This window comes from Leguminivora glycinivorella, chromosome Z (genome assembly GCF_023078275.1).
Source record: "Leguminivora glycinivorella isolate SPB_JAAS2020 chromosome Z, LegGlyc_1.1, whole genome shotgun sequence".
NCBI lineage: Eukaryota > Metazoa > Arthropoda > Insecta > Lepidoptera > Tortricidae > Leguminivora > Leguminivora glycinivorella.
This window is the reverse complement of record NC_062998.1, coordinates 35,429,096-35,443,072: the sequence shown is the minus strand read 5'-3', so window position 1 is coordinate 35,443,072 and position 13,977 is coordinate 35,429,096. Positions and strand designations below refer to the sequence as shown.

The 13,977-nt window shown below is 37.8% G+C and overlaps 1 protein-coding gene across 1 annotated transcript in view; it reads right to left on the bottom strand.

Moving 5' to 3' along the window:
* The window catches only part of LOC125240473, a 98,335-nt gene extending 85,556 nt beyond the window's left edge, over window positions 1-12,779 (bottom strand). Inside the window, exon 1 of the mRNA XM_048148365.1 lies at window positions 11,838-12,779. Within this exon, the coding sequence (XP_048004322.1) occupies window positions 11,838-12,318 (481 nt within the window). The 5' untranslated portion in view covers window positions 12,319-12,779. The remainder of the gene's footprint in view (window positions 1-11,837) is intronic.
* Between the last annotated feature and the right edge of the window lie 1,198 nt (window positions 12,780-13,977).

Below are 13,977 nucleotides of genomic sequence, written 5' to 3'. Positions count from 1 at the left end.
TATTATAAGGTACAGCGGGGTAAAACTCGACTGGGGGGCAATTGTAACTAATTTTTTTTTTCCATTACCTACACTATGATGTTAAGTTCTACATGTATCCACTGAACACGCCTACCATATATAACCGGTGCACAATCTATTTAATAATGCAAACATTGTAAAACATGGAAAAAATGAACCAGTTATATTTGCCCCCCAGTCGAGAATTGTCCCACTGTACCTTAGGTTCCTGCTCTTAACATAATAGTTGAGTCGAATTTTTCACTCGAAACTGAATTTAATTATTCTTTCAGGTATGAAAAACGTCATTGGAGAAGTTCTGATTCTGACGAACAGCTAATTTCAAATGTAATACCAAAAGAATAAGGTGCACACTTTACATACATACAGTCTTCTACATAAAAAAATTACTATTGCTATTTTCTATTAAGGAGACATTTACTCGTATCTTCATATAAATGAATAAACTGACATAGCGACTTTATAGCAATCGACAAAGTGGGACGTTTTCTCGTGCACACTCACATATTAACTTCTATCCGATCTTACCGGGGTATACAGTCACCAGCAATAATATTATTGGTAGAGCTACAAGAGCGTGTCACATATTTTTGCAGCCTTCGAAGAGTAATTAATGCTGGTGACAGTACGTGTACAGTGTACATACCTTAACATATAGCAATCATTAACCCTTAAATGCATGGTGATGTACCATGGCTCGATATGTAGCTATCCAAAATCACATTTATTGCTTAATTATTATTTATTATTATTTAATAAACAATTAAAGACATTCAATAATATAATGATTTACTATTTGTCTATTTATTATTTAAGGATTAAGATGAAATGGCGGAAAAGTGTGAAAAAACAGGACGATGGCGATTTTTAGTATGTGATTTAGGCTGATTTTTTCGGAGTTAGTAATTAGTTTATGTTTAAACATTTTATCATAGAGGTTCCACAAATAGTGTACCTTTTCAATAGTAGTAATTTTTTTGAAATAAAACTTACCAATTACGATATATTTATATAAATAAGATTTGGCCTATTTGACTTCTAACACTGATTTAGTATAAAAATCGATCTTAAATATTTTTTTTATTATTTTTCCCAGAGTCAGAAAACCATTGTCTATCACATATATTAATATCTCGTTAAAACAAAAATTTATGCATTTAAGGGTTAAAACGGTAACCGTTTTGCTCTTTAAAAACCCCGCAGCCACACGCGCGTGGCACAGGGTGCTAATGGGTAGTGTCCATGAATCGAGCACGGTATAAAGCCTTTGTCAGATACCCCTGTCCTCAATCCATAGAACAGAGCATTTTCATTGTTATCGTCCAATGTGTAAACAATATCTATACCTGCTACTTCCATTTATCGCGCTAATAGCTCGGATAAAATATAAGACAAGAGGGGAATTCGAAGTTCTATTAGTATATATAACTTGATTACGTTTGATTGGTGATTGATCACTCGCAGTGCAACATAATATTAATAAGACGCTACGGGACTTACGGGAGCGAAAATGCTAAAATGGAAAGGAGTCCCCCTTTCAATTTGGGAATTTCAGTTGCGCTTTGTTATAGCTTATAGCGACTATATTGAATATAATAGTAGTTTTTCAACTTGTCGACTGTAATCTGTCAATTAGGCCACCACAGACTAAACTATAAGTGCAAACTTTTCAGTGTTGGATACTCTATGGCAGTTCCGACTCAATTATAATAAGCTCATTATAGTTGACTTTAGTTAACTGTAATAATTTCAAAAATAGAACTTCATAAAATTTCTATACTAATTTGCGATACCTGGCAAATTTTCCTGCATCTGAAACACATTTTTTTTATCTGTCGCGTTATCGGCCAATCAGAGACGGTTATTGCAAACAATTGGTTGCTAGGTAATTCAATGTTGATACAACGGTGAACGACTCTATGAACATTAATTTTAACTTGCATGAATGATATTTCCGTCCATTCATGATGAAGATGATGACTCATAGAAAAAGTATTGTATACAATAGTGATATAATTAAGATTTTCACTCTCGTACCGTACTATTAGGCCACTCAGCAAGCTTCGTGGCCTAAACATGGTACTCGACTGAAAAGCTTTGTATTATATCACGATTGTATAAAATACTATTATGCGACTGTGCATAATGAAGGACATTACAACAACACAAGTGTAGGTTTATGAAACGAGCCGAAAGCGAGTCCCTACCCTACATATTCTTGTGTCACTCGAGATCAAAATGTCGTGCGATTGATAGTATCAACAAACTGAATTGGGGTTTAGTATCGATATCTGTTTCAATGTACTAGAATAAATTTGACAGCTGTTCCAAATTTAAACTCATAACCTACTGTTTTCAGTTTGTAATGTTAACATTTATTTGTGCTGGTTGGAAATGCTGGTCCAGCCTATGGTTTTTGAACGCATAGAGATCGGACAGTTGGGCGTCATTTGTATGACGTTTTCGGAATATTGAACCTTTTGTTGTTAGAATGACGCCCAGTAGTCCTATCTCTGCGCATTATAATAGAGGGTTTATGATATTTGGGAAGACAAAAGTACCTTATGATAAAGATGCAATGTGAGCAATTCACACGGTCGGATGCTTTTACTAATGTATATAAAATCAACTTGCCACATGCAAAAAAATGTTTTAAAAGAGTTTTTACTGACGACTCTACTGATTAGGAATCATCTCTGTCAACGACAAAAAGTGATTCAAACTTACAAAACCTATGGATAGGTAACTACCTAAACATCACGAATCAACACAAAACGCGTGTCTGTGTGGCTGTTTGTTTGTATGTTCGCGATAAATTCAACAACGTCTGAACGCAATTTCATGCAGTTTTCACGTATGAAATAGATTCCTAAGGAAGGTTTAGGCATAGAATTTGTTAGATTTGTGCATTGGTTGAATTGAAATATGACAATATTAGCTAATAAGTTGGTAAGAATCATGCCGCTTCAGAGCTTCCATCTAGTACGCTGCCCATATCGATTGAGATATTATAACAAAATAATGTATTGTGACATTGTAACTCTTGTATAGGTCTACAAATAGTCAAAAATTCTATATAACTTCGGCTTCAGTGTGGACGGGTCACTTGTTAACATACAAATATGTTAAAGTCTCCGGAACATTCTTTCTATACCTATACATCTCTCTAACATTAATAGGCAAGTGCAAGAGCGATGCATAGAAAATAATTATTAAGTAATAATTAATTCCGTACACGCTGTCAAATAGGTACGTCAGAGCCCCGCTCTCATATACCTGTCAAAGCGCCCGATGTGTTTACAAAGAGGTATTTGAAGACTTGTCTCAACTGGATAAGTCTACAAAAAAGCGATGGCATAAATTATATGTAACTCTATTGTTTAAGGAAAACTCACTATACCCGTATTATGCTTTATTCCCCGGGGCGGGTCAATAGTTATAGTTATATTTTAGATGTCACTTAACTCCATTCAAACTCAGACTGCCTTCCGCTTATACAACTGGACATCTCAAGTTACTGTATTAAACTGTTTTCATAACACGTTGATGAGTCAGACGGACATGTTTCTTTCGTGTACCGTTTGCAATAAGTTCCTTAAGTGCGAGTTTAAAAAACATACTCAATTTTAACTAAACATACAAGTTTGTTTACAATGTAATTTTATTATTTTTAAAATCGGGACTTAATCGCGTATAACTACATATTAAACTGACCTCCAACGTTTCAAGGACGGCGTTGTCCCCGTGGTCTCGGAGAAGTTGCTTAGGTTATTCAGCCGCCGCAGAGACCATCAAGGGTCGAGGATTATTTTCCATAACACAAAATTCGAAAAGTAGAGTTTTTAGTCGGATGAAATACATTATTTGTGGCTTACTCCTGTTACTTAACTCCTGAAATGAGTCATTTTCATTCCTCGAATAACAACGAACTATTTATTTTTAACTAACAAACATGGACGAGTATACGAAATATCCATTGTCTAATGCTTGAATTATGACGCGTCTTTTGTTATCCATTCACTAGCAAACCACAGCCAATAGAGCAGTGCTCTGAGCATTATAATTTCAGATGTTTGCATCGGGTGTGCCTCTATTTCGCCTATCATTAATTCGCATAATATGAATTCGCATAACAGATTTGGCATAACATAATTGTTCATAACATTGAATAAGCATAATATTAAAAATGCATAATTATTATTTCGCATAACAATGAATCTGCATAATTGAAATTTGCATACTATTATTACGTATAACTTTAATTATCCTAAAATGAATTGCCATACTTACTAACTGTATGGAGCAAGCGATTGGATCAATCAGGGGCTGATTTTCCAATTTCGAGCGCTCGATTTTGAGTGTTTAATTTTATACTGTCTCGCTTACTAAGCTTGAAAAAAATAGGGGCAAGTAAGGTACAGTGGGGCAAATCTCGAGTGGGGGCAGATGTAACTGGTCCATTTCTCCCATGATTTACAATGTTTGCATTATTAAATAGAGTGTAAAGAGAGTGTGGTTCAAAAAGTGATATCTTGAGCGTTGCGAGGGTTTCAAGGCACGTTAACCTTCGTACAGCACGTTAAACTTTGCCACCGAGTTTTAAACACAAAATTTTTCACCACCCAACATGAACAAAATACTGACTATAAAACATCAAACTAAATCAAATCCATCGATTTCTTCAATATTTATGATTCAAAATCATCACTTATAGGTAAAATTCTATCAAATAGTGTGGCTTAAAGCCAGCAGATGTTCAAAATGGACTGTATTGTGTTATAAAGAAGTAAGGCCGTACTACCGCATATGGAGCTATGGCTTACCTGATGCGGCGACAGTTGGAGTTGGCAGAGGCCTCTGCTTCTGCTTCTTCTGGTTTATACGTATTCAAATTATGTTATTATTTAGAATTTCTGATGTCTCTCGCTTAAACATTTGTGACACTGACTTTTTGAAGTATTTGCATGACATGTGATTTTAATAACAGGCCAGTAGCCTCACTAAATCCAATGAGGTAGTACAGCGATATAAATAAAAAGGTTGTATACTAAACAACTAGCTTAAGACATCAAGTTAAAATTTACTTTGCACTCTTGTGTTAAAATGCAAATTTGCTATTTGTTTTCAAACAGCAAAGTAAGTCTTTACCCGTTAGTGTGGTGAAAATATAATTTTCTTGTATGCCATTTAATAATTCTACGAAACAAAGTTATGCTTATTATACTTATACCAATTCATCGTTATACCAATTTACATTATGCGCATTAGCATTATACGTAATCTGTTATGCGAAATAATGATATGCGTATTTAACGTTATGCGTAATAAACGGTATGCCAATTCATATTAGGAGTATTCAGTTATGCGAATTAATATAGACAATTTAACTTTATGTACGTTTCTTTTCTTTTTAACCCCCGACGCAAAAACGAAGGGGTGTTATAAGTTTGACGTGTCTGTCTGTCTGTCTGTCCGTCTGTCTGTCTGTCTGTCTGTCTGTCTGTTTGTCTGTCTGTGTGTGTGTCTGTCTGTGGCATCGTAGCTCCCGAACCGATGAACCGATTTTGATTTAGTTTTTTTGTCTGAAAGCTGAGTTAGTCGGGAGTGTTCTTAGCCACGTTTCATGAAAATCGGTCCACTATGTCGCGGTCGGGGGTTTTTTCAAAATTTTAATTAGGGTTCTTGATAACGTCAGTTTAGCTGTTAAGGGACTAGGGTCAGTAGGGTCTGACCAGCGAGTCGCTGCCCAAGCATTTTTTTAGAATTCGATGCCAAAACTAAAAATGTTAGACGGAAGCCGATGCTAAAAAAAATCTTATTTTGGAAATTAGCTCTTGAGCTGGTCTTCCTCTGGTGTCACTGTGGCGTGGTTCTTCTGGGATACCCTCTATACCATAACATGGCAACAATTTTATCTATCAAACTGACTATCAACCTCTTTTTGTACATAACCTCAACCTTTGTCTCAGTACATTTGTTACGGATGCTATAATGGCTACACCCATCAGGAGCAGTGTGAAAAGCATGCTATTTTCGCAAATTTGTAACCGGAATCAGGTTCGAACTGATGAAAATAAACGAATACTGAAAAAAAACGAATTTTTCGGAATATGCTTCGAGTTACCAGCTAAAGATTTTTTGAATTTTCCAGTTTTTATTGTGCAGCGACGTCAGCGACTCAATGGTAAGACTACAAGTTCTCAACATATAAAGCGATACTTCTGGAGACTTGACGACATTTCGTCGTCGGGTTCATCTTAAGACTCATAACACATAATAGAGAATTTGTTGTATTTTTATGGTCACCGTTGCTCATTAGAGGTTACTTACACGGGTAAAAGATAGACTTGTCATGTCACAGGCCATCATATTTAAACTAAAGAGTATATTCCTCTTAATAAAATACAAGCACAAAGTACATGAAATTTCCGAAGTGTCTAAGAAAAACAAAGAGGTAAAGTGCCAACAAAATACTTGCTCGGCACGCAGGTGACGAGTTATTTTTAGGGTTCCGTACCTCAAAGAGGAAAAACGGAACCCTTATAGGATCACTTGCGTGTCTGTCTGTCCCTCTGTCACAGCCGATTTCTCCGAAACTACTAGACCGATTTACTTGAAATTTGGCACACGTATGTAAACCTGTGGCCCAATGATGGACATGTAATATAATTAAATGAAATTAAACGAAATTTAATCATAGGGGGCACTTTTGGGGGGTAAAATTGAAAATTAAAAATCAAAGTTATTAGAACTATATTGTGTTACATATCAAATGAAAGAGCATTTTATAAGCATCTCAAATATATTTTTTTTATAGTTTTTATTTTGGTAATTTAGAAGTAATTTAAGAAAATAAGCAAAAAATGACCATTCCCCCCCCTTATCTCCGAAACTACTTAGCGTAAAATTTTCAAAAAAATACATGAGATAGCCCTCTACCTGTAAATTACAGGAAAACCTATTAGAAATCTACAGTCAAGCGTAAGTCGGACTTAAGAGAAAAAAACTCAAATTGAGATTTTCACTCACTGCCGCTGCAAGTACTTACTAAATGTTTTGAAATTTTGTGAGCGCCATGGACAGATAGAAAGAAATTCATTTCTGTTTAGAAATTGTTAAAAACTTTAATCATTTGCCAAAATGACTTAAGTTCCTACTAAAAAAGAGGCGCTTAAGACTGTTTAGAACTGCACTGACCATAATATTGCCCTAATAGGTCCAAAAAATGGTGTATATATACGAAAACAAAAAAATTGTGCCACCGACAACCAAAATCTGAAGTCTATTTGCTCTATCTCTTATAGTTTCCAAAATGTACTCAAATTTTTGGAAGTACAAATCTAGTGTACGTTGCTATCACATGTCGTCAGGCGCTCATGACCTTTTTGTATGGAAATGTCGAAATCCGACTCGCACTTGACCGATTTTCATAGAAAGTTGTGTTTTCTTATAGTTTTGAAGGAGGTTTCATGTTTTTAACTACCAACGCAAAAACGACGGAGTGTTATAATAATAATAGGTTTGACGCTTGACATGTCTGTCTGGCATCATACTCCCGAACGAATCAATCGATTTTGATTTAGTTTTTAATGTTTAAGGTGAAGTCGTCGAGAGTTTTTTTTGTACCACGTAGGTGGCAAACATGGATACGGTCCGCCTGATGGAAAGCGGTCACTGTTACATATGGACGCCTGCCACTCAAGGAGTGGCACATGTGCGTTGCCGACTCGACTCATTAGAAACTTGTACAAACCTGTACTTAGAAGGGGCCTGGGTGCCGACGACTCAAAGGACCGAAGGAAGGAGGAGGAAGGAAGGAAGGAAGGAAGGAAGGTGGAAGGAGGAAGGAGGAAAGATCTATTGTCCTAATTACTTCCGTAGGTCCTCCAGTCGTCAGCATACCGCACCCTCGTTGAGCTCTGGCTGCCTTACTCACCGGCAGGAACACAACAATGAGTAAAGTCTAGTGCTACTTGACTGCGGTCTTTTGTAAAGCGGAGGTAATTCCCCAGTTAGACTCTGCTCTACCTTAGAGTATATTCAATTTAGTATTAGAGTTATCAGTCAAGAAATTCAAATGCAGCGCCATCTATTATTAGTTTCGACAACTTTTCATGTGACTTTCCATGCCTAAAGGTTCGCACAAGTCTCAAGTCGCGTAAATTACTTAGTAAATTTTGCCGAGAGACGGCGCTAAATACAATAATACTCATTAGAGTACCTATACTTCTAGTCAATGACATATAACTCCGTATAGACAGATAAAGTCTAAGAATAAAACTTACTTACCTCAGTACCACACAGAAGAAGGGCTCAGCTAGATGACGCTAATATTAATATTTGAAATTTTAAAACATATTAAGCTAAGAATATGGGCCAAATTGTCAAAGCTGAGGTTCAAAAGTCTTAAGCCTACGTCGAGAGATGGCAGTCTATGCACTGTGATTACACATTTTACTTTGATTCTAACTCTATAATACTCGATCTTCTTTGCTTCTTAGCACACCTCGGACACTGGGGATCAAATATTTGAAAGAGGCGCATTCCTAGCACACAGTCTTAGATCGTGTATTTAACATACTTTTTTCACTTCTCCTTAACGACCTACCGGTTGCGATACAGGCTGCCAACATTTTAATGTACGCCGATGATGTTGCTGCCATAGTTACTGCACCAACGTCTGAAAGTCTTCAGCGAGCCTTGAATGAAACGACAACTCAGCTGTCTCAATGGTTCGCATGGAATGGCTTAGCTTTAAATCTCAAAAAGACTCACTTTGTGCATTTTAATCTTTCGGGCCGCATGACCACGCCGTTGATAGTTCATAATTAATGGCGAAATCCAATTTGCGGTCAAATTAACACATGTGATGGACCCTGCCGTCTATAATAAATTGCCGCAATATGTGGTTGAAGCGCCTAGTGTGTCGAACTTTAAGTATCTATCGCTTAAAAAAATTGGCTAGTCGAGCACCCGTTCTACACTTATGACAATTTTTTTATTACCTAATTAGAAAAATATTTTTGTGGATTTTTTATGTGAATATTGCCTAACTTTTTGTAATTTCAATCTTCTGTCTATTTATTCTCTAAGTATTATTGTTGTATGAATATTATTTTTTTAAATCAAATCTTGACGTGTAAAATGGCGTTACAAATATGAATACCTAAATGAATATGAGTAGTATGATTATTTTAACCATTGAAAGTTTGTACGGAACCCTCGGTGGGCGAGTCCGACTCGCACTTGGCCGGTTTTTTATAAGGAGAATCTGTATGTGATAAAACCACAGACCATAAAACAGACGCCACGTGTCCAAAATAAACTATTATGGGTACCGAGGATAGATAACGTTCCGGGCAACTAGAAAAATGTGCCTAGGTTCCAGAGCTCACAATCGGCCCAGGTGTGGGATGCAGTATATAAGCGAGGTAAACTACCTTCAGTACTTACAGATAAAAGCGTTAAAATCAACGTTTTTTTCTTTAAAACCAAGGTTTTGGAGAAAAAAATGCCTTAAAGTTAAAAAGGATGCTTGGGAATGAGTATCATGTGTCCCAACAAGACGCACCTCCAGCACATTCGGCAAATGGTATTCTAGCGTAGTTTCAGACTAATTTGGCAGTTTTTTATCCAAAACATGAGTGGCCACCCAGGCCTCCAGGTTTAGGCGTATTAGACTATTTTGTATGGTCATACATGCTTTGAAGACTAAATTTTTATTGTAGGTACCATCACTTTTTTGTAGACCTAAGTTCACCATCATCCAATGGTGAACTTAGATCTAAATTCGTCCGTTCCATTCCATGTGCTTCCCAAACTGCCCTATTGTGAGATTGTGACGTTATCGCAATAAGAATCAGGCGTCTTCAATACATACAGTCAAGTGTAAAAATATGGGTGTACACATGTTACTCAAAAATATGTCCCATAGCACCTTAGTCCGGTGTAATAAGAGCGTAGTTCCATATTTTTGAGTCGACTTTTTCGATACTTATTTTTGCACTTGACTGTACAAACATAAACTCACGCCTTTGATCTCAAAAGGAGAAAGAGCACATATTACACGGCTCAAGATTCAGTGCCACTCTTTTGCTCACATATCTCGGTCTCACATATCCACGACCGGTCTGGCTCAGTCGGTAGTGACCCTGCCTGCTAAGCCGCGGTCCTGGGTTCGAAACCCGGTAAGGGCATTTATTTGTGTGATGAGCACAGATATTTGTTCCTGAGTCATGGATGTTTTCTATGTATATAAGTATGTATTTATCTATTTAAGTATGTCTATCGTCGCTTAGCACCCATAGTACAAGCTTTGCTTAGTTTGGGTCTAAGTTGATCTGTGTGAGGTGTCCCCAATATTTATTTATTTATTATTTATTTTATCTATATTTCAGACAATATACGCAAAACGCTCATAAAAGAGTAGGTATTACTTTTGTATACTGTTCCATTGTACAGTGTTATATGCAAGCGAAACGTGGACACTGAGACAGCGTGATAGGAAGAGACTGGAGGCTTTTGACATGTGGTGCTGGCGTCGAATGGCAAAGACCAGCTGGATTGAAATGAAAACCAATGAAGGTTTTAAGTACGTACTAAGTAAGAGATAAGAAGTTTGCTGATAACGACAGATAACAGAAGAGGGAAATTGCTGAGGCACCTGCTACTTCGTTAAAAATATCTTAGAAGGAAGAATTGAAGGTAAGAGGCAAAAGGGAAGATCAAGGAGAGTGTACGTACATGAAGATCGTCGGCGTAGTTACTTATTAATGTAAAAAATAACGTGTCAACGATGTGCTTTAAGATCAAATAAATCATAAATATAACCTTCAAAGAGTAACAAGTCAGTTACACACCTAAATCTGTAGAAATCCGTCTTAGGAACATTGTTTCTGCGTAGCCTTCTAATGACGTATTCGTATAATAACGAACAGCTTATCTGCAAGGATTCACTGCGGATAGCTATTTGAAAAGGAATAGCTCTTTTTCTTTGTTTCCCCATCAAAGTGCAACGCTTTAAATAGCGTTCTGCGCTGAAAGCGCTCCTGAATTTTTAACTTGCTCTTTTGTTATCTGTAACGGAGTGAGAAAATGAATCCTGAAAATAATCCTAACCATATACATAGCAGTGCTTGTAAAGCTGATAGATGTCTTGGTTACTCAATGTGGCTTAGAAACTATTGGTCAATAATTGCGAAGGCAAGTAGTAGTCACTCAAGCATAAACTTCAAAAAATAACAATGTAAAATAAGAGTAACTTGTGAAGACGGAGACTAAAGATTTCGTTTGTTTAGTTTAGAAATATAACGCCCTATTTACGGTCTTCATCGCGGTTTTATTTTAGTAATCCAGTAAGTCTGTAAGAGCAATATTAAGATATATAATTCGCATGTGCTTTCGCTTAGAATAAACGCAATTACTCTTTGTAAATGGCTAAAAATATATAACAACGGTTACGAAAACAGCAAACATTCGCCTTGCCAGGTCTAATTTTAAATGACTTAGATAAGTTACCTTTTAATTTTCATACATATTACTATTTATTTACGAGTGAAATACTAAACTACACGATACATACGTATACATACATAATTTATAAAGAGCAAACTAGACAATGATAGCTTCTCAATTACTCGTATAAGGTTTCACTAGTATAGCGAGCCGTGTAGTGAATCGCCATCCCTGACCAGTGAAATACTTCAAGTTGAGTATGCAAGTAAATAAGTGTATATATAGTCTGTGGCATCTTGGGGGCGAAGGCAGGACGTCTAGGTTGCGGGCGATCGCCCTTTGCTGAGATAGAGGTGACTCACCGAGCGGCTGGTGAAGCGCGGCGTGTGCGTCGCAGTCCGCGCAGATGGTGGACCGCAGCATCCGCTCCCGCTGCAGCCGCCGCAGCAGCTGCAGGTGCTGCGGCGTGAACACCGTGCCCGAGCGCTCGCCCACCAGCAGCACGTCACCAGTCTCCCACCACGCCTGCTCTCGCAACGTGCCATCCCTGTTGAACAGCCCCATATCCTTGTACCCTTCCGGCGGGCTGAGCGCCCCGGGCTCCGGCTCCTGGTAACGCTGCTCGCACGCCCCACAACCCGAGCACTCTTCGCTCTCGCCTTCATCTGAATACCCGCACTCATCGCGTACGACAATAATGTAATCCGCTTCGAAAAATTCATTCGCGCTCTCGTCAAAAACGACTCTGTGTTTTTTTGATTTGCTTCCTTTTTTGAGAGACGATTTTAGGTTGTCGTGATCCTTGTTGTGACGGTTGTCGCGGGCGGCGCGATCGCCGCGCATGGTCGCGTCACGCGTCGAATCGCGACGCGAGTGCTCGCCGGAGTGCCGGAGAGGCGCTGGCGAAGTGCCGCCGCGGCGGCGAGTCGAGACGGTGCGGTGGCGGCAGCGGACGCGACGCACGGCGCGCGGTGTTCGCTCGGCGCGGCTCGGCTCCGGCGCTCGGCTCCAGGCTTAGCACAACCGAGTCGACCGCGACGGCATCAGGCAGCCGGTTTGCCGACTGCAGCGCCGCGCCGCTCGTCCTATCGATCGCTTTTGCCCGCCTCTCACCGTCCTCTTACTTACGACTTACTGTGTATGACTGGGCGACGATTTTTTTACACGAAACGTTAGCGGTCACTCTTTACATTCTTGAAACCAGTAAAATTCTGATTTTTAAAATAAGTTTCAAAATTAATGCAAAATGGCATTACATTACACTAATGAATAATGATCATCATCATTATAAGATATTTTTTTTGGTTTTTGTTATCTGGTTGACTGATTTAAATTTGAATTAGTGGTTCATCACAAAAATCCCTGAAATTTATTGTTTATTTGTATGTAAATGATACTATTTATAAATGTATTGTAATTTAATTTAAGAACACCGTTCCCTTCCTTTCAACATTAGTGTATTTTTAAGAGTGGTAAATAAATACCGATTAAGACGATACAGGAGGGGTCAATTCTCCATACAAACGCACTCAACTATTTCCTCCCTGGGTTTTGAAGATAGAGCAAGTTTTTTTTAACACAGATTATAACTATTTTTATCTGTGTCGGACCGTTATGATATATTTATTTTTAAAGACGCTAGAGCCCATCAAAAATTTCCAAAAACGGCCTAATTGGTTATGGCGCAAAAAAAGGTGTGGTATTCAAAATTGGTAATAATTAGCCAAAAAAACTAAACGTTTCGACACAGACTATTTCATAATTTCATTGTTATTCAGATTATCAAATTTTGTTACGATTGATTAAGTTTTAAAAGAGGAAACAGTCGAGAGCGGAACCTCGATTTTAAAGATTTTTTCGCAATTTCTTTTAAGCGGGGCTCCTTTTCATTTTAGCATTTTCGCTCCTGTAGCATCTTAAGATCCACTTAATCAGGCGACGTATAATAAAGAAGGGTTTCTTTTTCGCGACGTATAGTAACTTACGTTCAATCGTTCATCCACATACCTTACCCAATATAAGTAAGGGCCTTCGCAGCGTTTACATACTTTGAATAAAAAAAATAGTGCCGCTTGGTAACCTTGATTAGTATAGTAATACAAAGCTATGGTACGGAACAGCAACTTTGACGTTTATAACTTTTATAAGAATAAATAGAAGTAGAAACACGGCGAGGAGTTAATGTTTCCCCTCCTCTCCGCACTTTTATCTCCATATTTTTAATATTATTTAATTTTTGAGTCGACACCCGACACAGACTTATAATAGATGATGATGATGATTGTGTTAAAAATTAACTCCATAAACAGTTTATACCGAAACGATTGATAGCAAATGGTCATACCTAGAGTTGAGCGGAAAGAGAAGAGTCACAGAATGTATATAATATCTCATACACATACATTCCACGACGACTCTCCTTTTTCCGAACTGACTCTAATTCTATTTATAAAGAAAACTAATATTTCTTAGATCTGAATTTCCCGAGACTGAGCTGTTCCT